Source organism: Pongo pygmaeus, chromosome 16 (assembly GCF_028885625.2).
Source record: "Pongo pygmaeus isolate AG05252 chromosome 16, NHGRI_mPonPyg2-v2.0_pri, whole genome shotgun sequence".
In the NCBI taxonomy this organism is placed as follows: domain Eukaryota; kingdom Metazoa; phylum Chordata; class Mammalia; order Primates; family Hominidae; genus Pongo; species Pongo pygmaeus.
In genome coordinates this window covers 76,482,740-76,510,568 of record NC_072389.2, presented here as the reverse complement: position 1 = coordinate 76,510,568, position 27,829 = coordinate 76,482,740, and the positions used below count along the sequence as shown (strand labels likewise).

Sequence of the window (27,829 nt, the reverse complement as noted above, 5' to 3'; positions counted from 1 at the left end):
TGCCCCAACACCTAACTTAAGACCTGTCTTTAGTAAGTGTGCAATAAAGTTTTGGCGAATGAATGAAAAAATGTGATGAACTGAAATAATTCCAAAGGGCTTATCTTTGATTTAAAAAAAATGAATGAGTGAATTTTCTTACACTTTCCTTGGAATTATTATTTAAAGGATAACATGATATTTAAGTATCATTATAACCCAATATATATTACTAATTAGGCAGATGCACTTAAAAGTGAAAATAATATGTACAAAAGCATAGACAAGCTGGAAAACTTAATTTTATTATAGATAGATTCTAATTTTATTGCTATTTACTATTTATTTACAAGCTAGATTGTAGAGTCTATCATTTGTTTCTCATTGCTAAGTATAATTTTAAACTAAAATGATTGTAACTGTTCTCAGCCCTGTCTCTCAAGTATTCCTTTGGGGAATTAAATTGATCTAATAATTGCCAATGGAATTGGTCTAAGAACGGGTGGTGTCACACACAAAACTAAACAGTATCTTCATTTAATTAAATACAAAGCACTTTTTTGTGTATAGGAGAAAACAGTATGCCCAGTATACATTATAAAGAACTTCAGAGATCTAAAAGACCTGTAGATGCCCATATGGCCTATGTCTGTAATTCAAGCACAACAAAAAAGTGGCATCAGGAATGGGAACATCACTGCAATCCTCAACAAGTACTATCCGGGCAACTGCTCCCACATCAGCTACTACTGTTGACACTCAGACTGAAGTCTTTATGCTTTGAATAGTTTTATTAAAGTAAAAATAAATCTGTATTTGATCCAGAAGATTCCTCACAAAATTTCATTTCCATCTGCCAGGCATTTGACCAATAACCATGCCAGACATTCCTAGAAGCTCACTGACAAAGACCATATGATTTTAAAGACATTCTCTAACCAAATAAAACAATACTCTTAAGTACAAATACAGGCTAATGATGGGTTATGTTTTACCTAACCAAAGAAAATCAAAAGCAGACTGTTTAAAAAACAAACAAACAAACCTGGAAATAAAACAGTAAGTATAGTGAAATACTGGCTTTTAAAAACAGTCTCTCTCTCTCTCTCTCTCTCTCGCCACCCCACTTTTTTTTTTTTTTTTTTTTTTTTTTTTTTTGGCAGAGGGTTTAAGAACACTCAATTGCTCTCATCTCTTTAGAGTACCAAGAATGAAAAAGCTTTGGTCCAAAGGCTGACATTTAACTTATAATTGACTTTAATCTTTTTCCAGATTACTCATACATTTGTTCTTCCCCTAGTAGTCTCCTCACATTGCCACATCTGCTTCCTATCTGCTAAAGAACCTATAGAGAAACAGTCTGTCCCTACTGACCAAAATTCATATCCCAAAAGGAAAAGAAAATATTTTAGTCCATTTTATGCTTACTTAATAAAATACAGAGAAAGAAATAAAATTCCCATATATGCATGTATCACACAGCATAGATATTTAACTAACAATTCCTAAATATCAGTCAAATTTCTCCAATTAGAAATTTTCCTCCCCTAAGTAAGCTAAGAACTTTAGAAAAAGGGGTTTTACTCTTTTATACCAGCAAGGTACCATGATCTCTGAAATAATCTTAATGAAAAGCCACTGATTTTATATTGATCGGTGAGGATTTTTCTGAATAGTTACTATTTGCCTAGAGGGCTGAAGTGAAATGGAACAATAGAATAAATTATCAAGTGTGCTCACAAGGACTGAAATATACACAACTGACAAACATAAAATAACTAGAAAGATGTATAATATATGATCAAATATTAAAGAGTAATGCACAGTTAAAGAAAAGTGCACATAACACAGGTGTTTGTATTCTGAGAGAATGATGAACTAAAACTACTGGTCTCAAATGCATTCATGATCTGCTAAAAAAAAATGAGGACTACATAGAAAACTAAATCAATAAATAAACGTAGGAACCAAGACAGGTAAACAGAATGTAGAAACTGACCTTTATGCTGTGATGGCATTTTGCTAAACCTAATGAAATTGAGATTTGGTTTACATGATCTTCAAGGCTGAGAGACAGAAGACAACCCTAGGAGCCACTCAAGTCGGAGAGTCTAACTAGTAGACACCTGTTGATAAATCTGGGACCCCAAGAGCAAGACCCTCAAAATTGGATTAGTTATAAACTTTCTTACTGACAGCCCCTGAAATATTGCCTATCTCAAAGCTTGGGGCTAAGACTAGAAAGGGTAGAAAATTCTTCCCTGATTACTTATAACCACAGACCACAGCTGTCCCAGGGAAAAGTCTTCAGGGGCTTTAACATCCATGGAGCTGTCATCTCCTAAGATAACAATGCCTTATTTGGGAATACTTCTTGAAGGACATGCCTGAGGCTGTTTTACAGTTAACTTTTTTTTGATAAGTAGGAATACACTCTAAAATAACAGTAAAAAGTATGGTCCAGTTGGCCCTCCATATCCATGTGTTCTACATCTATGAATTCAATCAAGCTCAGATTTAAAAAAAAAGAAAATTCCAGGCCTCCTGCCTGCAGCATTTCCAGCCAGAGCAACCCACCCACCCATGGTTTCCCCTTGCAGAAGCGACCCTACCCACGGCCACAACGCCTCCACCACTTCTGCTGGAGCATACCTCCCAAGCCCACAGTGTCCCCTACCAGAGCACCTCCCACCCTCAGTGCCCCTGCCACAGTGCCTTTCGCCCACAGCACCGCCCACTGGAGCACATCCTGCCCACAGTGCCCCTGCTGCCCCTGCTGGAGCACCTACACCCATGCCCCATTTGCTGTCCCCTATGGAGTGCTGTTGTCAATGGTCTGGGAGCACCTCAGCCTCCCTATCCCAGCCAAAGCTCAACCGTGAGAGACCAGAGGACAAAGCTGCTGACCCAGTCCCAGTCCCACAGGGTTAGAGCATGCATCCCAACAGTATGGAGCTGAGTCTTGGCTCCTAAAAGCATCCAGAAATGAAGTGATTCAACTATACCCAACTTACACCACAGTCAAAAAACCCTAAGGGCAATAAAGATCATAAAAACAAAAAGCCTCACCCAAAGGACAACAACTTCAAATAATAAAGAATCATCAGCTGTCACAGAAGAATGACCCAGCACAAGAACTCTGGCAACTCTAAAAGCCAGCATGTCTTCTTACCTCCAGATGATCACACTAGCTCCGCAGTAGTGGATCCTAACCAGAATGAAATGGCTGAAATGCCAGGCAGAGTATTCAGAATCTGGATGATAAGGAAGCACACTGAGACACAAGAAAATGTTGAAACCCAACCCAGGAAAAACAGTAAAACAACCCAATAGTTGAAAGATGACATAACCATTTAAAAAAAGACCAAACTGAACTTCTGGAAATGAAAAATTCCAGGAATTTCAAAATACAATTGGATGCATTAAAAGCAGAATAGACCAAGTTGAGAAAAGAATCTCGCAGCTTGGCCAGGCATGGTGGCTCACACCTGTAATCCCAGCACTTTGGGAAGCCAAGGCAGGTGGATCATCTGAGGTCAGGAGTTTGAGACCAGCCTGTCCAACATGGCAAAACCCTGTCTCTATTAAAAATACAAAAGTTAGCTAGGCATGGTGGCACATGCTTGTAGAGTCAAGTACTCGGGAGACTGAGGCTGGAGAATCGCTTGAACCCAGGAGGTGGAGGTTGCAGTGAGCCAAGATCACGCCACTGCACTACAGTCTGGGCGACAGAGCAAGACTCTGTCTCAAAAAATAAATAAATAAATAAAAATGAAAAATAAAAACCTCACAGCTTGAAGGCCACTCCTTTGAAGCAACACAGGCAGACAAAAATAAAGAAAAAATAATTTAAAAAAATAACAGAATAGCTGAGAAATAGGGGATTACACAGAGACCAAACCTGTAACTCATTTGCATTCCAGAAAGAGGAGAAACAACAAGCAACTTGGAAAACGTATTTGAGGATATAGTCCATGAAAATTTTCCCAATCTTGCTTGAGAGGGTGACATACAAATTCAAGAAATTCAGAGAACACCTGTGAGATACTATGCAAGATGATCATCCCCAAAGCACAGTGATCAGATTCTCCAAGGTCAATGCAAAAGAAAAAATCTTAAATGCAGCTAGAGAAAAACTTACAAAGAGAACCCCATCAGGTTAACAATGGACCTTTTAGTAGAAATCTTATAAGCCAGAAGAGATTTGGGGTCTGTTTTCAATATCCTTGAAGAAAAGAAATTCCAACCAAGAATTCCATATCATTCCAAACCAAACCTCATAAGCAAAGGAGAAATGAAATCCTTTTCAAACAAGCAAAGCTAAGGGTATTCATTACCCCTAGACCTGCCTTACAAGAGCTTCTAAAGGAAGTGCTAAACATGGAAATTAATGAATGATACCTGCCACCATAAAGACATACTTAAGCACATACTTCATTGATATTATAAAGCAACTATATGATCAAGTCTACATAATAGCCAGCTAATAGCATGATGACAGGATCAAATCCTCACAGTCCGATACTGACCCTGAATGTAAATGGGCTAAATGCCCCCACTTAAAAGGGATAGAGTGCCCGGTTAGAAAAAGAAGCACAAACCAACTGACTACGGTCTTCAAGAGACATATCTCACAAGTAACAACATATATAGGCTCAAAGTAAAGAAATGGAGAAAGATCTATCAGGCTAATAGGAAACAAAAAACAGGGGTAGCTATTCATACATCAGATAAAACAGGCTTTAAACCAACAATGATCAAAAAGGACAAAGAAAGGACATTACATAATGATAAAGGGCTCAATCCAACAAGAACACTTAATTATTTTAAATATATACACACCCAACCCAACAGTGGAGCACCCAGATTAAAAAAAAAAGTTCTTAGCGATCTGTGAAGAGATTCAGACAACCAAACAATACTACTCAGGACTTCAACCCCCACTAATAGCATTAGACAGATCATCAAGGCAGTAAACCAGCAAAGATATTCCGGACTTAAACTTGACACTTGACTAATTGGACCTAATAGACATCTACAGAACACTCCAACCATCAACAAGAAAATACACATTCTTCTCATCTGCACATGGCACATAATCTAAGACTGACTACATGGTTCAGTTATAAGGCAAGTCTCAGCAAATTCAAAAATCAAAATAAAATCAACCACACACTTGGACAACAGCACAATAAAAATAGCAATCAATATTGAACAGTACAATAATGAGTTCAGAAATTAAATCAATAATAAAAAGTCTACCAACCAAAAAAAGCCCTAGACCAGATGGATTCACAGTTAAATTCTACCAGATATACAAAGAAGAGCTAGTGCCAATCCTACTAAATTTATTTCAAAAAATTGAGAAGGAGGGACTACTCCCTAATTCAGACTACAAAGCCAGCATCATTCTGATACCAAAGCCCAGCAGAGACACAGAAAAAAAAAAAAAAAGCTTCATGCCAACATCCCTGATGAATACAGATGCAAAAATCCTCAACAAAATACAAGCAAATTCAGAAGCACATCAAAAAGCTAATTCACCATGATCAAGTAGACTTTATTCCTGGGATGCAAAGTTGGTTCAACATACACAAGTCAATAAATGTGATTCACCACATAAACTGAATTAATAACAAAAACCATATGACCATCTCAATAGACACAGAAAAGGCCTTCAAAAAAATTCAACATCCCTTCATGTTAAAAACCATCAACAAATTAGGCATCAAAGGAAAACACTTCAAAATAATAAGACCCATATAACATAAACCTATAGCCAATGTCATCTTACTGAATGGGCAAAAGCTGGAAGCCTTCCCCTTGAGAACTGGAAAAAGACAAGGATGCCCATTTTCACTGCTCCTATTCAACATAGTACTAGAAGTCCTAACCAGAGCTATCAGGCAAGAAAAAGAAATAAAAGGCATCTAAATTAGGGAGACAGGAAGCTAAACTGTCTATCTGCATGGACAATATAATTCTATACCTACGAAAACCCACAGACTACATCACAAGGCTTCTAGAACTGATAAACAACCTTAGTAAACTTTCAGGATACAAAATCAATGTAAGAAAATCAGTAGCATTTCTATACACCAATAATGTCTAGGCTCAGCAAAATCAAGAACACAATCCCACTTATAGTAGCCAGAAAAAGAATAAAATACCTAAGGATACAGCTTACTAAGGAGGGGAAAGATGTCTACAATGAGCAATACAATGCATTGCTGAAAGAAATCAGAGGCAACATAAACAAATGGAAACACATTCCATGCTCATGGATAAAAAGAATCAACATTGATAAAATGACCATACTACCCAAAGCAATTTACAGATTCAGTGCCATTCCTATCATACTACCAGTGTCATTTTTCACAGAATTAGAAAAAAAATTCTAAAAATCTACATGGAGGAACCAAAAGAGAGCTGGAATAGCCACAGCAATCCTAATAAAAAGAATGAATCCAGAGGCATAACATTACCTAACCTCAAACTATATTACAAAGCTACAGTACCTGAAACAGCATGGTACTGGTACGAAAACAGAAACATGGACCAATGGAACAGGATAGAGAACCCAGAAATAAAGCCACACACCTACAACTACCTGATCATTGACAAAGTCAACAATAATGAACAATGGGGAAAGTATTCTCTATTCAATAAATGGTGTTGAGATAACTTGCTAGCCACATGCAGAAGATTGAAACTAGACCCCTTCCTCTCACCATATACAAAAATTAACTCAACATGGATTAAAGACTTAAATCTAAGACCTAAACCAATAAAAACCCTAGGAGAAAACCAAGGAAATACCATTCTGGACATTGGCCTTGGCAAAGAATTTATGACGAAGTCTTCAAAAACAATGCAACAAAACAAAAAATTGACAAGTAGGACCCAATTAAACAGCTTCTGCACTGCAAAAGAAACTACCAACAGAGTAAATAGACAACCTACAGAATGGGAGAAAATATTTGCAAACTATGCATCTGACAAAGGTCTAATATCCAGAATTTATAAAAAAACTTGAATCAGTAAGCAAAAAACAAATAACCCCATTATAAAATGGTCAAAGAACATGAACAGACATTTCTTAAAAGAAGACATACATGTGGCCAACAAATATATGAAGAAATGCTCATATCATCACTAATCATTAGATAAATGCAAATCAAAACCACAATGATATGCTGGTGAAAAGGGAGAACACTTATACATTGGAGAAAAGGGAACACATATACTGCTGGTGGGAGTGTAAATTAGTTCATCCATTGTGGAAAGCAGTGTGGAGATTTCTCAAAGAACTTAAAACAGAATTACCATTTGACCCAGCAATACTACTATTGGGTATATATCCAAATGAAAATAAATCATTCTACCAAAAAGACACATGTTAATCACAGCACTATTTACAACAGCGGACACGGAATCAACCAAGATGTCCATCATCGATGGACTGGATAAAGAAAATGTGGTACATATACACCATAGAATACTACACAGCCATAAAAAATAATGAAATGTCTTTTGCAGCAACATGGATACAGCTGAAGGCCATTATCCTAAGCAAACTAACATAAGAACAGAAAACCAAATATTGCGTGTTCTCACTTATAAGTGGGAGCCAAACAATGAATACACATGAACACAAAGAAGGGAACAAAGACACTGGGGACCACTTGATGGGGGAGGGTGGGGGGAAGGCATACCTTGGAAGTCCACCTATCTGGTACTGTGCTCACTACCCTGGTAATGGGATCATTCATATACCAAGCCTCAGCGACCCATAATTTACCCATGTAACAAACCTGCATATGTAGCCCCAAACTTAAAATTTTAAAAATAAATAAAAATAAAATATAAAATTTCAAAAAGTTCCAAAAAGTAAAACTTGAATTTACTGTGTGCCAAGTACTACACTGTATTCACACAAATGAAGTGATGTGTAGGTATTGTGATAGGTATTGTAAGTAATCTAGAGATGATTTAAAGTATACAGAAGGATGTGCATAGGTTATACACAAATATTATGCCATTTTACATTGGGGAGCATTGGTGGATTTTGGTATCCACGAGAGGGGGCGAGTGGGTTCCTAGAAGGAATCCCACAAAGATATGGAGGGAAAACTATATAGTACCTCATAAACCAAAAACGGGTCACTTATTATAATTAACAAGTACTGTGTGCCATACATAACTGTATGTGCTGTGCTTTGATATGACTGGCAGCTCAGTAGGTTTGTTTACATCAGCATCACCAAAAACACATATGTAATGAGTTGCGGTATGATGTTATAATGGCTATGATATCACTAGACAACAGGAGCTTTTCAGCTCCTTTATAGTCTAGGTAACCACCATTGTAAATGTGGTCCATCGTTGACCAAAATGTTGTTACTCAGTGTATGACTATATAGGTATGTGTGTTGTATGTAAACTGAAAGTGTTTCGGAAAGACCAGGGCTTGGCAAACTACAGCCCACAGGCCAAATATGCTCTATCACCTGTTTTTGTATGGCCCACAAGTTAATAATGGCCTCTATGTTTTAAAATGGTTAGAAAAAATGTCAAAAGAAGAATATGTCATATGTGAAAATGATATGAAATACAAATTTCAGGGTCCATAAATAAGTTTTATTGAAACACAGCTCTGCCCATTCATTTACATATTATTTATGGCTGCTTTTGTGTTACAAAGGGAAAGTTAAGTACTTGAAACAGAGACCAACTGGCCTGCAAAGAATCATGTACATGATACCAATTTAAGTTATCTAAATACACACATACACACATACATATACACATGCATATTTCCTAATTCTATTCACTGAAACGGCCCAGAAACAATGATAACTCAAAAAGGATAAGCACACCTTGCACTCAAATCTTAGTTTCTAAACAGCATTCTCCACTAAAAGTCATTAGAACTCCTTGGAGAAATGGCTGATTCCAGAGCTAAGGCTGCAAAAGTATAAGATGAGCCTGGAACATCTTGTTGGGCCAGAAAAGAAGGAAGTACTTAAAGAATGAGGACACATCAAAAGACTACAGGAGCCTTCTTGAGAAATCAGAGAAAATATGAACATCAAAATAAATAATAATAGTAAAGGATTACACCCCTCTTTTGTTCCCTGTATGCAAAAAAAAAAAAAACTTTGCTAATGGAATCAGAATTCCTGAGGGCTAAAAGTATGACCCCCTGTAATATTAATACAAGTACATTTTAACAGATATTCACAGCTTTAAAAGGCATGACTCCAAGGGTTAATGCCTCAGTGGTAGAATGAAAAGCAGTAGGTGAAGCACACATGCTCTATCAGGAGTGCAATGAAGTAAAGTTAGACTTAGGCAGAGGTATATGTGTGTGCTTATCCATAACGTGTTAATATATATTTGAGAGATATGAACTCTCTGAGAGGGACAGGAGAACCATGCTGTGGAATAAGGAAGAACCTCTGATATCTAGGTCAGGCAGACAGATGGCAATGAGGGGTGGGGGAGACTGAAAGTAGAACACACACGAACACACACACGTGTGCACACACATACACACACACAGGAAATGGGATGAAATGACCCAAAGTAAAGGAGTTAGCTAGTTCTAACATTAATGTGAGCAAAGGCATGAAAGAGGAAATAAGTTTATTGGACATCTATTGTTATTATCTTCTTTCCCAACTTCCCTTCCCTTGGTAACAAAACACACCTTTCCTGTAGTAAACCCATTCCACAAACTGATCCCACACCCATTGTCCTAGGGGATAAGGACCATATGTCCCAGGATTGAGCATTCAGTATGTCCTGTATGTCCCTGGCTTTGTGATTCATTCCAAGTGGGCACCTGACCTAAATGAACACAATCAGAATCCTCTGCAGCAGTGCTTCCCAGACTGTAATGTGCATTTAAATCACCAGGAGACCTTTTTAAAATGACAGTTCTCACCCAGAAGGTCTAGGGTAGGGCTTGAGATCCTGGGCTTCCAATAAGCTTCCCAGTGATGCTAATACTGCTGGTTCAACGGCCCAATTTTGAACATTAAGGCTCTTCAGAACCTTCTGCCAGAGCAATCAGCGATGAAGCGCTCTTTATACTAGAACTGCTAAGTGACAGACTGTGATTCTCAAGCTGTTGGCTTTTCCAAAAGCTGCAAGGTTTTTTTTTTATGTTTCTGTCACTCATGTCTTTGTGTGTTCTCTGTCATTAGGTTATATACTCATGGAAAACAAAAGTCATATGTTTAACTTCTGTTACTCTCCACAATGCCTTTTTTGGTATTTTAAACATAAAGATACATAATCAATGTTCTTCAACAACCAACTTGGAAAAAAACTTGACTTCTTTAGATGAAAGAGATGGAGAAGGTATTTTAATGAAATTGTAAAGGACAGGAAGGAGGAGGATCAGCTACTAGCTATCACTGTTGAGGTAAAAATAACACATCCTCAGGATATCCCTAAGATAATCTTAGATCCTAAACCCACCCAGCTATGAAAAACTGGCATCACTCATAATCCCTGAAGTAGGTCATTTTGAAGAATAACAAGCCAATACCCATGAAATGCCAAAAAGCAAGCCCCAAAAACAACTTTGAAGAAACTGGCAGAAAAATATTATTAATCTTATTTCACATTTACTCAGTGCTTCCCAGGATATTCCTAAACTAAAAACTATGGTCTCTAACCTGGGGATCTATAATTGACATTGTCTATTTCTTTTTAAGCCATAAAAAGGAAGTTTTATGAAAAAAAAGGGACTACAATAGACATTTCCCAAAAGAGGATTACAAATGGCCAAAATGTAGATGAAAAAAATCATCAAGGAAATTCATTAAATTAAAACCGCAATGAGATATCATCTCACACCTGTTAGGATGGGTATTTTATAAAAAAGACAAGAGATAAGTGTGGGTGAGAATGTGGAGAGAAGAAAACCCTGTACATTGTTGCTGGCAATATAAATTAGTACAATCATTATAAAAAAGAGTATGGAGGTTCCTAAAAAAATTAAAATTAGAGCTACCATATGAACCAGCAATCCCATTTCTGGGTATATTCCAAAGGAAATAAAATTAGTATGTTGAAAACGTATCTATACTCCCATGTTCATTGCAGCATTATTCACAATAACCAAGATATGGAATCAACCTAAGCATCCTTAAATAGATGAATGGATAAAGAAAATGTGGTATATATATGCACAGTGGAATACGATTTAGCCTCAAACAGAAGTAAATCCTGTAATTTTTGACAACATGGACAAACCCAGAGGATATTATGCTAAGTGAAATAAGCCAGGCACAGAAAGACAAATACAACATGATCTCACTCATATGAGAAATCTAAAAAAGTTGAACTCATAGAAGCTGAGAGTAGAATGGTAGTTATCAGAGGCTATGGTCATATAGGGTGATTGGGGAGATGTTGGTCAAAGGATACAAAATTTCAGTTAGACAGGAGGAATTAGTTCAACATGGTGATTATATTTAATAACAATGTATTGGATACTTGAAAACTGCTAAGACTTTAAATGTTCTTTAATAAAATCTTTAAATAAGACATTAAATGTTCTTATTACAAAAAAAGATAAGTATGTGAGGTAACATATATGTTAATTGGTTTTAGTCATTCTATAATGTGTGTATATATATATATCAAAACATTATCTTGTACACCACAAATATATACAACTTTTATTTGTTGATTTAAAAAATGTTTAAAACAAAACCAAACAATGCCCAGAGACTAGTTGACAGTTCTAAACTACTTTTTAAGATATTTTGGGGTGTATAATTAAGTCACTGTGATACCTTCCTGTGCATCCAGGATAAACAAGCCTGTTTCACTTCCAGAAGTATCCTCCTTATGGAGAATCCCAACTTCCTTACTTGCATGCAAACAACATTTTTTAAAGAAGAAAATACCCTCCTCTTTTAACCAAGCCCAATGCCCTTAATGGTCGGGCAATTATTTTCCTTCCTGAGCAAGCTGAGTTTCAGTCCTACAAAAAAAAAACATCATCTTTAATACTAAAAACAAACATAAAGGAAACAAATTCAACCCGTCTAATAACCTGGACAGACAGACAGATACACACATACACACACACACACACACACACACACACAGGTTGTTAAATACAGAAATAATGTATTGTTGATTTAAAGGGAATTCCATATTCTTTAAGTACCAGACAGGTAAATGGCAGAGATGATATACAATCATGACAATTTGAAAATCTGGTAGATAGAGCTTGCAGTTTTTGCCATGACAGCATCAGACTCACCTTCCCAATGTAAACAACTATGAAACTGGACAAAATATATGAAGCAGATGTTGAATAGCTCAGGGCTGTGATCCTTGGGAGAAGACAGACATATAAAAGCCACATTCATCTTGGCTTTCTGCCTGAGGGTACTTTCCAGATCATAGCACAGGGAAGGGTGAAGAGGAATGGAGAGGAGGGAACCTTGTAGAGAAGGAACTCCAGAAGTCTGCATAGGGGTCTCTTGAGTATTTGGCTAAATATTAGGATGTGGGTACACAGGGTATAATTCCACAAAGCCTAGCAAAATATAACTATTGAGGGGCTGTGAGATGAAGAGGATCTATGGGTCACATGGAACTGGGAGACATTGCAATTCCAACCAAATAGAGTGAAGAGACCTCAATGAACACCCAGATTATATATCTGAAGTCCAAGAACAGCCATGCCTTAGGTGTGAGGCGACTCTGTGTCAAGAAACAATGTGAATATTTTCACATTTCTGCATGGTAATGGCTTTCTGAGCAAAGAAAATTGGCACTTTGATTAAAGGGTGACTGAATAGATAGAAATGATAAGAGCAATATGGACATTTAGGCCAGGCGCAGTGGCTCACGCCTGTAATCACAGCACGTTGGGAGGCCAAGGCAGGCAGATCATCTGAGGTCAGGAGTTTGAGACCAGCATGGCCAACATGGTAAAACCCTGACTCTACTAAAAGTAAGAAAACAAGTCGGGCATGGTGGCACACACCTGTAGTCCCAGCTACTTGGGAGGCTGAGGCAGGAGAATTGCTTGAACCCTGGAGGCGGAGGTTGCGGTGAACGGAGATCGCGCCAGTGCACTACAGCCTGGGCGACAGAGCAGTGAGACTGGGTCTCAAAGAAAAAAAAAAGAGTAATATGGAAATTTATCTCTAAGAACTATGTGTCTACATTTCAAAGGGTATCAAAATGTGGAGCCATTTGTTTACATTCCAAAAGATTATTGGCCAAAACACCTTTGACTTTTCTCTTCCTAGAGGATTTGTTTACGTTAGGAAGATAAGGTCTCAGTTTCTCTCCGTGTTCTCTCTTTCTGTCCTGGAGGGGAGAAGGTGCAGTTATGTAAGCAGCTTCTATATAAGCTTCAAGATTAATAATTTGGGGTTTCTCTCATGTACTAGAGGCCCCTCCTCATACATGGAGGTGACATCTGCATTTATCACAGCACCATGGGAAAAAAATGGAGCATGGGAAACTAACACAAGATATTCTGCAGGTAAATAATCAGTCTGCCTGGGATACACATATCTTATGTTTACTGTCGTAACAAAAAAAATATGGATGTGTTACAGTAAGTAGCTAGCCAGGCTCCAGTGGGGCTAGAGAGGGCTCCCCAGCAACCAGGAATGTCAGGCGACCCTCAGGTGATGGTCAGGCAGTTGTTACACTGTTTCTCTAAAATAAGAATTGGTTGCAGCAGGCACCAGGGAAAGGCAGTCTCCCAATAGATAGAAAAAAACCTGAAACTGATACTCAGTAGTTTCCCAATAAGATCTACTGATAATTAGTGGCTTCGCACTGGAGTTGGGCAAGTGGGCTCAAGCATGTGCATTAAGAGGCAAAATGTCAGAGTTTAACTGGCATATGACCTTCTAGGAACAGTTGACTGGTAAGGGAAGAATGCCTCAAGTGAGCATGTGTGCAACTCCAGTAAACACACTGTGCATGCAGCCTCTCCCAAATGCCGGCAGGCCATTGCGCATGTGGACAGCCCACTGCAAGGGAAGAATCAGGGGAGAAGGGATGCAAGACCTGGGAAGTATGCCAATGTATAAAACTCTAAATCAAAGGCCTAACTGGGCACTTGATCTCTCATGTTGCCCACTTGGCCCTCTTCCAAGTGTAATTTACTCCCTTTCATTCCTGCCCTAAAGCTTTTTAATAAACTTTCACTCCTGCTCTAAAACTTGTGTTGGTCTCTCCTTTTGCCTTATGCCCCTCAGTCAAATTCTTTCTTCTGAGGAGGCAAGAATTGAGGTTGCTGCAGACCCATACAGATTTGCCGCTGGTAACAGATATAAAAATATACTACTCTAGTTCTATAATAAGTATCACTTTAGATCTTCCTTAAAAAAAAAAAAAAAAACTAAACTAAAAATAAACCTCAACAGGATCAACCTGATTCTCTAGTAGTTATCAAAACAAAACTCAATAATCCTTAAATCTCTCAACAGAAGATCCACAATGCCCAGAATACAATAAAAACAATTGCCAGATGAGGAAGAAGCAATAAAAATTGAAACATATATTAACGAGAAAAAAAGTCACTATAACAGTACCAGAGATGACACAAATGTTGGAATTAGTAGAAAAGAACTTTAAAACAGCTATTTATATAGATTTTTAGAATCTATACAATCATGTAGTTATTTTTGCTTCTGACAGAGGGCTATCTTACCTTTTCATCAAATGAGTTAGGAAACAGCTGAAGCAAGATCTCTGTTTTTCTCTCCCCACTTCGAGTTGTCCCGCCTTTCTGGACCAAACCAATGTATTTCTTAAATGTATTTGATTGATGTCTTGTGCCTCCCTAAAGTGTATAAAACCAAGCTGCACCCCGACCACCTTGTGCACATGTTCTTGGGACGTCCTGAGGGCTGTGTCACGGTCCATGGTCACTCACATTTGGCTTAGAATAAATCTCTTCAAATATTTTAGAGTTTGACTCTCTTCATTGATACTACCTCAAATCCCTTTTGGAAGTATTTCTATAATATAAGTACAAGAAATGCACTAGGAGAAACTAGTTATATATCTTAAGTTTGTTTCTAAGTGGATTTTGAATTTAATATACTTATACTTTGTTTCTGAATATTCTTTGAATTTCCATGCCTTTGTAAAACAAAAAACAAAGGAAATCATAAAACGTATGTTGGTCTCAATTTATCATACTTGTTTGTTTCTGAACACCACCCAGTATGTAATCATGAGTAATTAATTTTAAGGCCTTTATGCACCAAAATTTTTCCTGCAACTTTTAGAACCTTCACGTGAATAAAATCCAAAGGGACCTTTGGTACATCAGTGTTTTCAAAACTGCTAACTCACTGCTATGAATAGCTATCAGCCTCTCAAATATGTATGTGTGAACTCAGACTGACACAAGGTATGCAAGCAGCCTGCTCCCAGGCGTTAGTTTAACTTTAGTTCAAGAAGCCTTCTTTTTAGAAAAACTCTCTCTCTCGCTTACACACACACACACACACACACGCACACACACAAATAACCTTTACAGTAATAAAAATGGAGTCTTACAATTATAGAAGATTATCTGGAAAATTTCCTGTGAGTTTGCAATCATATATATATTTATAAGTTGGTTGAGAAAGTACAGGTAAAAAACCCTCCAACTGACTCATAATTTCCATTAAAGAAAGGCAATCTTTTAATAGAAAACGATTACAATTTTGCAAAGATTAATTTCAACAACATTTTATAAAATGAAGTTGGAGAGCATACATGGTAGCACTCTCCACTTTATAATGTTATAAATAAAATCCATGAGAGTATCTGTATGTCTTTCTGTACTTACAGAATTAATGCTTTGAATGGTTATAGATGCTGATATAAGGAGGATAATAAAAGAAGCTATGTAATAATAATTTAAAAAGTGACTGCTATCCATTAGATTTTTTTGCTTTTTGCTGCTTCAAAGGTAATGCAAAAGGAATACAACAAATGTAATAGAGGGTCCCCAGTTTCCCCATTACGTTGTACATTGGCCCCCTATTCTTTTTTTCTTTTCTTCTTTTTTTTTTTTTTACTGTCTACTACCCCTGCCCCATGAACTCTGACTCTTCAGTAAATTGCAAGGCTTGCGGAAAATCGCCCTCAGAAACTATCATTCTATAGCATTTTAGAATAATTTTTGCTTTTGATCTCTAAAAGGAAAAACAGCACTTTAATAAAGTAGTATTGAAATAAGATATATAATGAAAAACCATAGAAAAATTATTTTAGTATAAGTGCTGTGTTTCAAATAAAATAAATTTAGACCCAATAATTACATCAGCCCTGAGGATGATCAAACAAATTGATCTTACCTCAAAGTCTATTTTTCTGAAGTGGTAGAACATATCTATCATTAGTTGTGAATATCTATTTTCACCTATTTTCTGACTAAAAGAATTCAAAAGCTGGAGCTAGGCTTTACAGTCAGACCTACTAAGGCACTATATGCCACCTTACCATACTCAGAGGGGTTTACTCACAAAGAAGGAATAAAGCAGCATAGATGAAAACAAATGCCCCTATTTTTAAATCTTGTTTTTGTGGGTCCTCCTTACATTATGCCCATCACATTTAGAAAAATGCAATTAAATGTTTGTCTGAAGGCGAATCACGTGTCAACCATTTGGTAAACCCCTCAAGAGGAGTTCAGTAGATAAATGGGTACTGATAATGAAATTTCCTTGACAAGCATGTAGTCATTTCTCAAATGTAAAACTTAGCAGATGGTCAGAAGAGATCTGTCAATAGTTGATTTCCTCTGTTTAACTCAGTAAGAAGATTTGCATATCATTGGTTATCTGCTAACAAAGGAAAAGTAAAGGCATTCTAACAGTATGCTGCATACTAGAACCAAGGGAAATGAATTTCCTTTAAGCCAAAATAACATAAGTGACACTTGCAATCCTGGAAGGTACAAGAATAAAACCTTGTATCTCAACTACAGGAATACTATCTAACAACCTGAGCTCATAAAAAATATCCATATAGGCCGGCGCAGTGGCTCACGCCTGTAATCCCAGCACTTTGGGAGGCCGAGGCGGGAGGATCACGAGGTCAGGAGATCGAGACCATCCTGGCTAACACAGTGAAACGCCGTCTCTACTAAAAATACAAAAAAAAAAAAAATTAGCCGGGTGTGGTGGCGGGCGCCTGTGGTCCCAACTACTCAGGAGGCTGAGGCAGGAGAATGGCATGAACCCAGGAGGCGGAGTTTGCAGTGAGCTGAGATTGCGCTACTGCACTCCAGCCTGGGCGACAGAGCGAGACTCCGTCTCAAAAAAAAAAAAAAAAAAATCCATATATTCTGAAGGTCAGTGAAATAATTTCCTCCTTAAAATACCAACTAGTACTAAATTAGACAACTGCAGGGCAGTTTAAGGTTTCCTAAATAGAAATAGATTCTTTTCTAGAAATATAATTGATATAGGGTGACTTATCAAGTTAAAATATAACTTGAGAAAAATGCAAGGAGAATGATTTCCTGATAAAGGTAAAATTATAAACCATTTTCAGTAAAATTTTGAAAATAGCCTGGAGGATTATCTTGTCTTGGAGAAGAGTGATGAAGGAAAAGTCACACCCCAAAGCGTGTGCTTCAGTGACCTTTAACCATACTATATGTACTAACAAAGGTCATTAGAGAACTTAAAATAGCATTCCTTCCTCAAAAAAAAAAAAAAAAAAGAAACCTAGTTTAAAATTTTCAGTGATATCGTAAAGAAAAAGCTGAGTCCAAATAACATTGTCTTACTAAAGTAAAAGAGGTATGAGAGGTCACCCTGGCAGAGAAGAGTATTTTATCAGTGATGTCGGTTAGAAATTCCAATGCAAAGTGACAATAAAAAGCAACATTATTTTTGTCAGTTTTATTGTTTTTAAATGCCTTACAGACAATGCACCTCCTTATTGTCTGTACCCTGGGACACACCACACCCACCACTCTAACCCTGATATACCCCACTGCATAAATAAAAGGTTTAGTTTCTCTAGAAATTATGGGCAAGATCCTTACTGACAAATCAGTAAATTAACCTGGAAGCCCAAAACAACTGCCAAGAGAACTTTGATTTGCTTATGGCTTTAAACCTCACAGGTCCACACATTAAACACAGACTAAATGACCTAGTAATAACATAAAAAAGGACACACCAAAAAGAGTTCTTAGATCACACAGAAAAATATTTCTGTTTGAGGAATTAAGTTCTCCTTATAAATCTTTTCAATACAACTAGTAATACCTGTACTAAGAACACATACATGCTAGATGGAAGAGGCTGTAGTAAGCAGTACAGACATATTCCTCTGCCTTTGTCAAGTTTACAGTCTAACAGAAGGGACAACATAAAATGAAAGTACAATAAACTCTAACACTGCAATAATAGTGGAAATATAAGAAGCTGTTAATGCATGTAGCAAGATCTCACAGAATTTTTCAAATTTTTTCATCTAACCCATAGTAAGAAACATATTTACATTGTAACCCAGTTTCCATGTTGTCTATAGTAAAATAACATACATACATATGCATACATAGACATATCCATATAATTAAAACTGGAAAATTTTTATGAAACAGTATATGCTCTTAAAATGTGTGACAAACTCTGATATTTTCCATTCCATTTTAATTTGCCTGGTTTTAAATCACTAAATTGATCTTAGGATCCCTATATGGGTTTTGACCTGAAGTTTGAATAACACAGACCACTGGTATTTTTAAGTCAATTGCATTTTTTAAATAAAGGTACAAATTCCTGAGCCCTACCTAAAACTATTGAATTAGAGTCCATGGAAGATAGGTCCCAGAAAGCTGGCACTGTAAAACCTGGCAACTCTATTATGCCAGGATATAGAAGAATTGTGCCCTGAATATATACTGTAGCTATCACTACAGGTTATCTGACAGCCCAGCTATCTGAGATATCTGTATCTTGAGTAAAGTTCACAGAAATGTTTTCAAAGTTGTTCTCTCTGATTTTTCCCTCCTCAGACTCAATATATTTGCTATACCACCTCCTGGACCACAAGCATCAACAAAAACAGAGCAGGAAAATTACTGTGCCTCAAAAGCAGATCTGCTGGAAACACTAGAGGAAGGTATACTGTGAAAGCTATATAAAAACACAGAGAAAGCAATCACAGAGAGAATAAAAGCCTCAAAATTGTCAGCTGACTTCTATCTTTATTTTCTTGATACAACTAGTTATCAAGAAAGTTATAAATATTAAACTTTTTAAAGAAAGTTATAAATATTAATCTCATTAATCTTAACTTTGTTTTGCTGGGTGAGCGGAACTCCTTTCCAGGTTGGGAAGAAAACTTCCCAGATATAGGCAACCAAAACCAACTTCCTACAGAGCTAGGAATTTAGGAGTTTAGAAATTCAGATATCCTGGGGACCTGGGAACATCATAACCCCTATATAACCAAATTTATATTTCTCTTTAAATTACTCCCCATAAACAAGAAGCAAAAGAAGTAATGAGTTCCACCACAGGTTGGGGGAATCTAAAAGTTTGTATCTTAAACAGAGAATATTTCACATATTGTAAAAATGAGAGACTATCTTCTCTAAAGAGTTGTTAATGATTTTTAGGAAGAAATTCCCTTAAAAAAATGAGTGAACCTTCCATTGCCATTGAAAAGAAATTCTACCTCCCCAACAAGATAGAATAATGGCACCTGGAATGTTGCATTCAAAATATACTAAGAGGAATATGAAAAGTCTATCAAAAAAACTTTAATATTTTTTCCCACAGAAGGGAAAAAAGAAAAAGAGTAAGAGTATTTTCTTCAAAATAATGTCTATTTGCAAAGCTCACTGTCTTTAGATAATTTCTGTCTTTTAGAGACATAGTACAGGATGATTGGGTTAAAACAAGTCTCATGGCAGACATGCAAAAAACATGCCAACAGACAACACACAAAAATTAAACTGGTTTTTAATACAGAAGCATAGACCTGGAGTTCAGAAAAAGATATGCTCTAAATCTTTCTATATATATATTTTACCCTCTTATAAAAGCAGATTCAAAGAACAGCTTTGAAGTGAAACTAAAGAACTGAGGGCATGAAAAAGCCCAGTTCAAACTAAGTGGCTCCTGGGAAAGAGGAGAAGGAAAGAATTAGGGAAAAAGCAGGGGCCCTTTTGCATTGAAAAGTCTTACTGTATGTCTCAGCTCCAATTCTAAATGAGACATCATCACAATATAAAGGATAATATGCTTCAAATAGTTAGAAAACTAAATTTATACATTTCTATATTCTAATCCACTGTCTCTTAGCAGCATTAATTCTAAGTAGAGATACTAAGTTAGAAGGCAGTTTGGCCTAATTAGCAAGTGGCTCAGTGACAAATATAGCCTGCTGTATTAAAATTGCTTAGTAGCTATACAAATTGTAGCTGACAATTTATGAAAGAAATTCTAATTCAACTGACCAGTGCCGTGAATGTCAAACAAAGGACAGCAAAATATACGCTGAAATTTCCATGTATTCATGTTTTACAAAAGAGGAACTCTAAAGCATAATTAAATCAAAAGCACATGCTATATTAATTTCATCATGTTAGCATTACAGGCAAGAATACACACAAGAGCTTTGCTTTTCCACAAAGAACTTTGTCTTATCATTTTCTAATTTAAAATCTTCCATGCTAGTAAAATTCTCCAAGGTATTTACAATCTTAATCTAAAGCACTAGAACCCACACAATCAAGTTATAATGAATAACAACTTGGGAGTTTCCACTTACCTAGATATATTGTTGAAGCTGAGAAAGAGATGTTGGAGACAGGGCAAATTATCCACATCTCTCTGGAAGAAAACAGAAAGCAAAACTTAATCAGATGAAAGAAAAAAATATTATAAATGTCTTCTTGCTAAGCTATTGAAATATATAATCATTTCTATTTACTGCAACATTGCTACATCATTGATTTCTACTGGACAGTGAGCTCCATTCTCCTCTACTGCAGATTAAATGGGAGGGTTTCAGTACATCCGCAGAACAAGCTGCACCACTCGCAAGGTAAAAAGCACTGAGGAGACAGGGAGAGATGCTGCCGCTAGCCTCTTTAAGCATGCTTTTGGGAAAGATGCCAAAATGCTACTTCAGCACTTCAACTGTAGCACAAATACAGTATGATCAAACATTTGTTAAAAATCACTGTTAAAAAGAAGCCATTCAAAAGCTTTAACATTTAAATTTATACAATTAGCCTTCTAAACAATAGTGAGAATTTTAAAGCTATTTAACTCACTAGTCTCAAAACCTTGGAAATAAACCATCAGTTACAAATGAACCAATACACTAATTCCCCCATAAAACTAAAAGCAAATCATGGTAACTGTAAGGGCAATTACAGTTTGTAATTGTAGGTACTGTAAGGGCAATTTCTCATCTAAGCTCATATCAGAGATTCTTACAATAGGAAATCTACCCTGTTATATTTATGTACACCACCCCAAAAACATACCACTGCTGTTTAAATACAGTTAACCTTAACAAATATTGAATTGTTTAGGACCAAATTATTTTTAAAAAAAAAACAAAAAATAAAGTAAAAGCTACCTAATTCATTTCATGAAAAGACATAAACCTTCTGAAAATATTTATATATAATGGAGTAACAGAATCTTACAGATGCTTAGTAATTGCCAAGTCTACAACCTTATTATTCACCTAGAAAAGTGACCAGTCGAGGTTACTACACGGGGAGAATAAGGGTGTGGTGGGAAGGTGGCCCAGGAGTACATACAGTCAGTCCCTAGAGGCAGAGACAGGGAAAGATTCCAGTTATCCTGACTTCCAGTGCTCTGATCCTCAAAGTGTTACATACTGCCATGTCTCATATAAAATGTTTTTCATTTTTAAGGGCAGTATCATTTGCAGTAATTCTCAGTTATATTAATTTGAATAATACAAAAATAAGTATATTTTATATGTTATTGTGACCAATATTTAATCCTAAATCAAAACTTGTTTTACTGTTTCCATAAATCATCGTCTTTCTTCCTCCCTCCTTTTCTTCCCTCCATTTGAAAACTACCATTTCTAAGACCTGAGTAAGAGTTTAGGCAAGTGCATTAAAATTATTGACAAACCTAGCTTTTCCCAAAATGCTGTATTTATTTTTTTCAAGTTTGTTATTCAAAGAAAATACAAAAGTGATAGAATTAGGACAGAACCACTTTTTAATGGTTTTTCAGGGAGCAAAGGAAAAATGAAGCTGCCTTGTTTTTCTACCTACCCTATGTACTATTCTCCAAACTTCTCTCAACCCTTTAGACCCTAAACAGTGTAAAATCAATACAATAGCCCATGATCAATGCACTGGCTATGTATACCACTCATTTGACATTACCATTCTCAGGCCCACTCCCACGAAGCCTATTCCACAGATGTGAGATAATGATTTTTAGAGTTTTTCATGGCCAAGGAGTAAGTCTGTGGAAACAGGAGGGCAGCCAAATTTCCCTCAGTAGGTGATATACTTCGTATGTTGGCAAACTTTTAAAATAATCTTTCAGCTACTTCTCTCTGATATTCCCACAAATGGAGGAGGAGTGACAGACTAGTGGTAGGGCTCATTTCACTCCAGGGCCCTAGTTTCCAAAGGAAATGGCAGCCTACTGCCTATCTGGTCTCTAGAAACATGAAGTCATAGCCAGACTGAAAACTCTCTCTGTATTCCTGGGGAAATCTCTTCTCCCAAATTCTTCCTGGAATCTACCTGAGATATTTCTGGGCACAATCATTGTTACTGGTACTCAACCTGGAGAAACTGAGAGGTAGCAGCCTTTAAAAATACATTTTAAATCCTTTGAATCAAGGCATCTCATTTAAAAAATACATTTGTCCCTTTGAGCTCCAGCATGCCATCTTCAGAGATTATAAACACCTTCTAAGACATAACTTTTTTCAATTAAAATAGAAAACTCAAATTCCATCAGGATATAATTTGTGAGAAAAAGTTTTTTATTTGATAAAATTATAATATTATAATTATTTAATCTTTGTTTATGAGACAAAATTTTACAAGTCTTTATCAAATTTTTAAAATCATTAAATGTCATTGCCTAGTAGAGTTATCAAAAATATAAAAATATTCACAAGTTGAAACACTAAAATGCAGAATTCAATTCTATATATCCTCATAATCAGTTACATAGATACCCTTTCCAGAACTTTAAAAAGCAAATAATTATACACAATCATTTTTTGTTGTTCCAAATTTCATTTATGTAAGAAAATGTTAACATTTCTCCAATTTTTTAGCAATTCTGTGATATACTTTTGTAATGAAATTCTAGCTTTATAATAGACAAAAATAAAACACCATATTTACCATATCAATTATCTATGCATGCATTATTTACAGAGGAAAGACCTGTTAAAAACTACTAGGGGATGGCTCCTCTAATATAAGAGAGTAAACAAAAGATGGGAGATATATAAGATTCAGGGAGTACAATTCATCATCTAGGAGAGGCAAAGAGAAATCCAAGGATGAAATCTGTATAGCAGGGCTAAATGCAAGCAGACTACATTAGACAGGGGACAGGAGGCTCTAGAAGAGTATCTCCAAGAGGTAAAAATGAAACATAGATCACCTGAAGTCTTTGCCTATACAGAGAGGAATTTTAGGGTTCTGTTGGAGAGTTTGGACATTAATTAATGATAGTTAAACAAGCCCTAAATTGAGACAGCTATCAATCTCAGGGAAAACAAAAGTTTAACCTCATGATCCAAGACTCACTTTGAAAACCTCACCTTGCTTTGTCAACCATCCTAATCTATTCTATCATAAATGTATCCATTTTCATTAAGCCCCTGCATTGAAAGACCCACCCTAAACCAGAACCCCAAGAAATTTCAAAGTAAATCTCCTGTCTTTGCCTTTGAAGATACAGCCAAGGTTATGTCAAGGCAGTGTGCTTTTACTTGCCAGTAGTAATTTCTCCTTTGCTTTATCAACTAGTCATTCTGGCGGTACTCTGCAGGAGCCAGCACTCGACAATCTGCTTACCAAAAAATTATTTCGGAATGACGGGGAAAGTGGAAATGGGGGTTAGGGATAATGTAAGAAAGCTAAATTCTCATCTATTTAAGAAAAAGTATTTATTTTACTGTCAAGCATTAAATACCCCTAACATATCTTTTCTGGAGGTAACTATTTCAGCGTCAGAGAAACTATAGCAAAGCAGCCAGAATGTTAACATACCTAAGATGAGAGGAAAAAAAATGAAATAAAATGTTTACATGTAGGGGAATATTTATAGCTCATCTGTTATTAATTTCCTCATTATCTTAAATTGATTACTTTTAATAAAATATAATACTGAAAATAATATTCAAAACATTTTTTGAAGTAAAATTCAAAACTATTTTATGTATTTGGAAAATATAATCTTTTAAAAAATAGAAAAAATTATTTACCACAAGATTATCTGAGAGGATTATAATTCTTTATTTTTCAAAAAAATACTGATTTGTTTTCTGAGAAAAATGCTTGTCCTATTCTGCTCAGGCACTGTTGTCCATATCCCTAAACTGCATAAAAGAACTAAATGGCCAGGTGTGGTGGCTCGCGCCTGTAATCCCAGCACTTTGGGAGGCTGAGGTGGGTGGATCACCTGAGGTCAGGATTTCGAGACCAGCCTGACCAATATGGTGAAACCCCATCTCTACTAAAAATACAAAAATTAGCCAGGCACGGTGGCGTGTGCCTATCGTCCCAGCTACTTGGGAGGCTGAGACAGGAGAATTGTTTGAACACGGGAGGCGGAGGTTGCAGTTAGCCGAGATTGCGCCTCTGTACTCTAGCCTGGGCAACAGAGCAAGACTCCATCTCAAAAAAAAAAAAAAAAAAGAAAGAAAAAAGAAAAGAAAAGAACTAAATGATTCAGCAATCTGAGCACGTGGGGAATATCTATCACTGGAGCTATTTTTAGAGCAGTTTCCTCTAGAGGAATAAGGAAGAAGAAAGGTGAACAGATTTTGACATGCACCAAGGATTTTGACATGCACCAAGTAGGGCAAAGATGACTATAATAAAATCACAGCTACCCTCATTTTTACTATGTAGGCTTTCATACAAAACAAGTTACAGTAAAAATATATAGGGGTAATTATTCTAACTTTGAGAGCTGTAAACAGATTCATTCACAAAGCATGAAACAAGCTTGGAAACAAAAAAGAATGAAGTATTCCTTTTTATAAAAAGACTTATTAAATTAATTCCAAAATAACTACTTGCTTCACCCATCACTTTGTGACACAGATACTTATTTATTATATGAGGACTAATAGCCGCAAGCCATCATATTAAAACTCTAATCATATATATAAATGCCAATGAAAAAAGTCCATTATTTGGCTCTGTTATCCAAAGGCATTAATGTGCTTATCTGGTTTTTGTACTTGTTTACTACCCATTACACAGCAATAGATATCAGTCAATTCACCAGTCTGATTTTCTTCTACACACTGTTTTAATACCCCAGAGCAAAAACTGAAAGGGAACTTAAAACCAGACCAGTAAGAAGGCACTGATATGCTGACTAATTAGGGAAATGTCCAGTCTTTATAATCTAGGAGAGCTAGATTTAACAGCTTTGAGGAAATCAACAAAAAGCCTCAATTTCATAACCATAGGCTTTCCCTCACTGGAATTTACAGTTCAAATTTACATCACAAACATAATCTAAAAAGACCCCTCATAAAAAATGGTACCGGGCATTCATGACCCTAACACTCCTGGCAAAACTGTCTAGAAGGACACAAATTCAACTCAGGCTTTGCAACATCCTGACTATTCCAAACTATTAAACTATAAAGAAAAAATTACCATGAGTAACAGTCAGTAGAACTTTCAGGCAACAGATGTGGAAATGCCAAAAAATTAAGAAAATCTAGTAACTTGATAAAGACTATGGAATATTTATCTTTAAATTTATAAGAGCAATGAAAAAAATTAAAAACAAGAAAAAATAAGGTACATGCATGCCTCGTTTAATCATGCTTTGCAGATATTGTGCTTTTTTTAAAATTTTTACAAATTGAAGGTTTGTGGCAATCCTGTATCAACCAAGTCTATCAGTGCCATTTTTCCAACAGCATGTGCTCACTTCGTCTCTATGTCACATTTTTGTAGTTCTCACAATATTTCAAATTTTATTATTATTGTATTTGTTATGATTATCCATGATCAGTGATCTGTGATATTACTATTGTAATTGTTTTGGGGCATCACAAACTGTGCCCATAGAAGGTGGCGAACTTAATCAACAAATGTGTGTTCTGACTACTCCACTCACTGGCACTTCCCCCATCTCTCTCCCTCTCCTTGGTCCTACCTTTGCCTTGAGGCACAACAATATTAAAACTAGGCCAATTAATAACCCCTACAATGGTCTCTAAGTGCTCAAGTGAAAAAATGAGTCACAAGTCTCTCACTTTAAATCAAAAGCTAGAAATGGTTAAGCTTAGTGAGAAAGGCATGTTGAAGGCTCAGACAGGCTGAAAACCAGGCCTCTTTCACCAGTTAGCCGAGTTGTGAATGCAATGGAAAAGTTCTTGGAGAAAATCAAAAGTGCTACTCCAGTGGAACACACAATTAATAAACAAAAACAATAGGAAGAAAGTTTGAATGGTCTGGAAAGATCAAACCAGCCACAATATACTCTTAAGCCAAAGCCTAATCCAGAACAAGGCCTTAACTCTCAACAATTCTCTGAAGGCTGAGAGAGATGAGGAAGCTGCAGAAGAAAAGCTGGAAGCTAGCAGAGGTTGGTTCATGAGGTTTAAGGACAGAAGCCATCTCCAGAACATAAAAGTGCAAGGTGAAGTAGCAGCAAGTGCTGATGTCAAAGTGCAGCAAGTTACCTAGAAAATCCAGCTAAGATAACTGATGAAGGTGGCTACCCTAAACAACAGATTTTCAATATAGAGAAACAGCCTTCTACTAGAAGAAGATACCATCTAGGACTTTCATAGATGGAGAGGAGAAGTCAATAACTAACTTCAAAGCTTCAAAACACATGCTGACTCTCTCGTTAGGAGCTAACAAAGTTGTTGACATTAAGATGAAGCCAATGCTCCTCTGCCATTGTGAAAATCCTATGGCCCTTAAGAATTGTGCTAAATCTACTGTGCCTGTGCTCTATAAACAGAATAACAAAGTTGTATGCTGATGACAGTATATCTGTCTGCAGCATGGTTTACTGAATATTTTAAGCCCACCATTGAGATCTGCTCAGGAAAAAATTTTCCTTTCAAAATATTACTGCTCATTAACAATGCACCTGGTCACCCAAGAGCCCAGATGGAGATGTACAAGGAGATTAATGTTGTTTTCATGCCTGCTAACACAACATCCATTCTGCAGTCCATGGAGCAAGGAGTAATATCAACTTTCAAGGATTATTATTTAAGATATACATTTCATAAGGCTTTAGCTGCCTTAAATAGTGATTCCTCTACTGGATCTGGGCAAAGTAGACTGAAAACTTTCTAGAAAGAATTGACTATTCTAGATGCTATTAAGAACATTCATGATTCATGGGAGGAGGTCAAAATATCAACATTAACAGGAGTTTGGAAGAAGTTGATCCCAACCCTCATGGATGACTTTGAGGGGTTCAAGACTTCAGTGAAGGAAGGAACTGCAGATGTGGTAGAAAGGGCAAAAGAACTAGAACTAAAAGTGGAGCCTAAAGATGTGACTGAATCGCTGCAATCTCATGACCAAACTTGAATAGATGAGGAGTCACTTCTTACGGATGAGGAAAGAAAATAGTTTCTT

The 27,829-nt window shown here is 36.5% G+C and overlaps 1 protein-coding gene across 5 annotated transcripts in view; it reads right to left on the bottom strand.

The window, feature by feature from the left end:
• LRRC49 (leucine rich repeat containing 49) overlaps positions 1-27,829 on the bottom strand; it is a 154,213-nt gene that overhangs the window by 88,071 nt on the left and 38,313 nt on the right. For 4 of the 5 annotated variants that reach the window (XM_054451461.2, XM_054451462.2, XM_054451463.2 and 1 more), the window contains one exon: positions 20,776-20,837. In XM_054451461.2, coding sequence (XP_054307436.1) covers positions 20,776-20,837 — 62 coding nt within the window. Of the gene's footprint in view, positions 1-3,151; positions 3,273-20,775; positions 20,838-27,829 lie in introns of those variants that run through there. The other variant, XM_054451467.2, reaches the window with a different exon arrangement.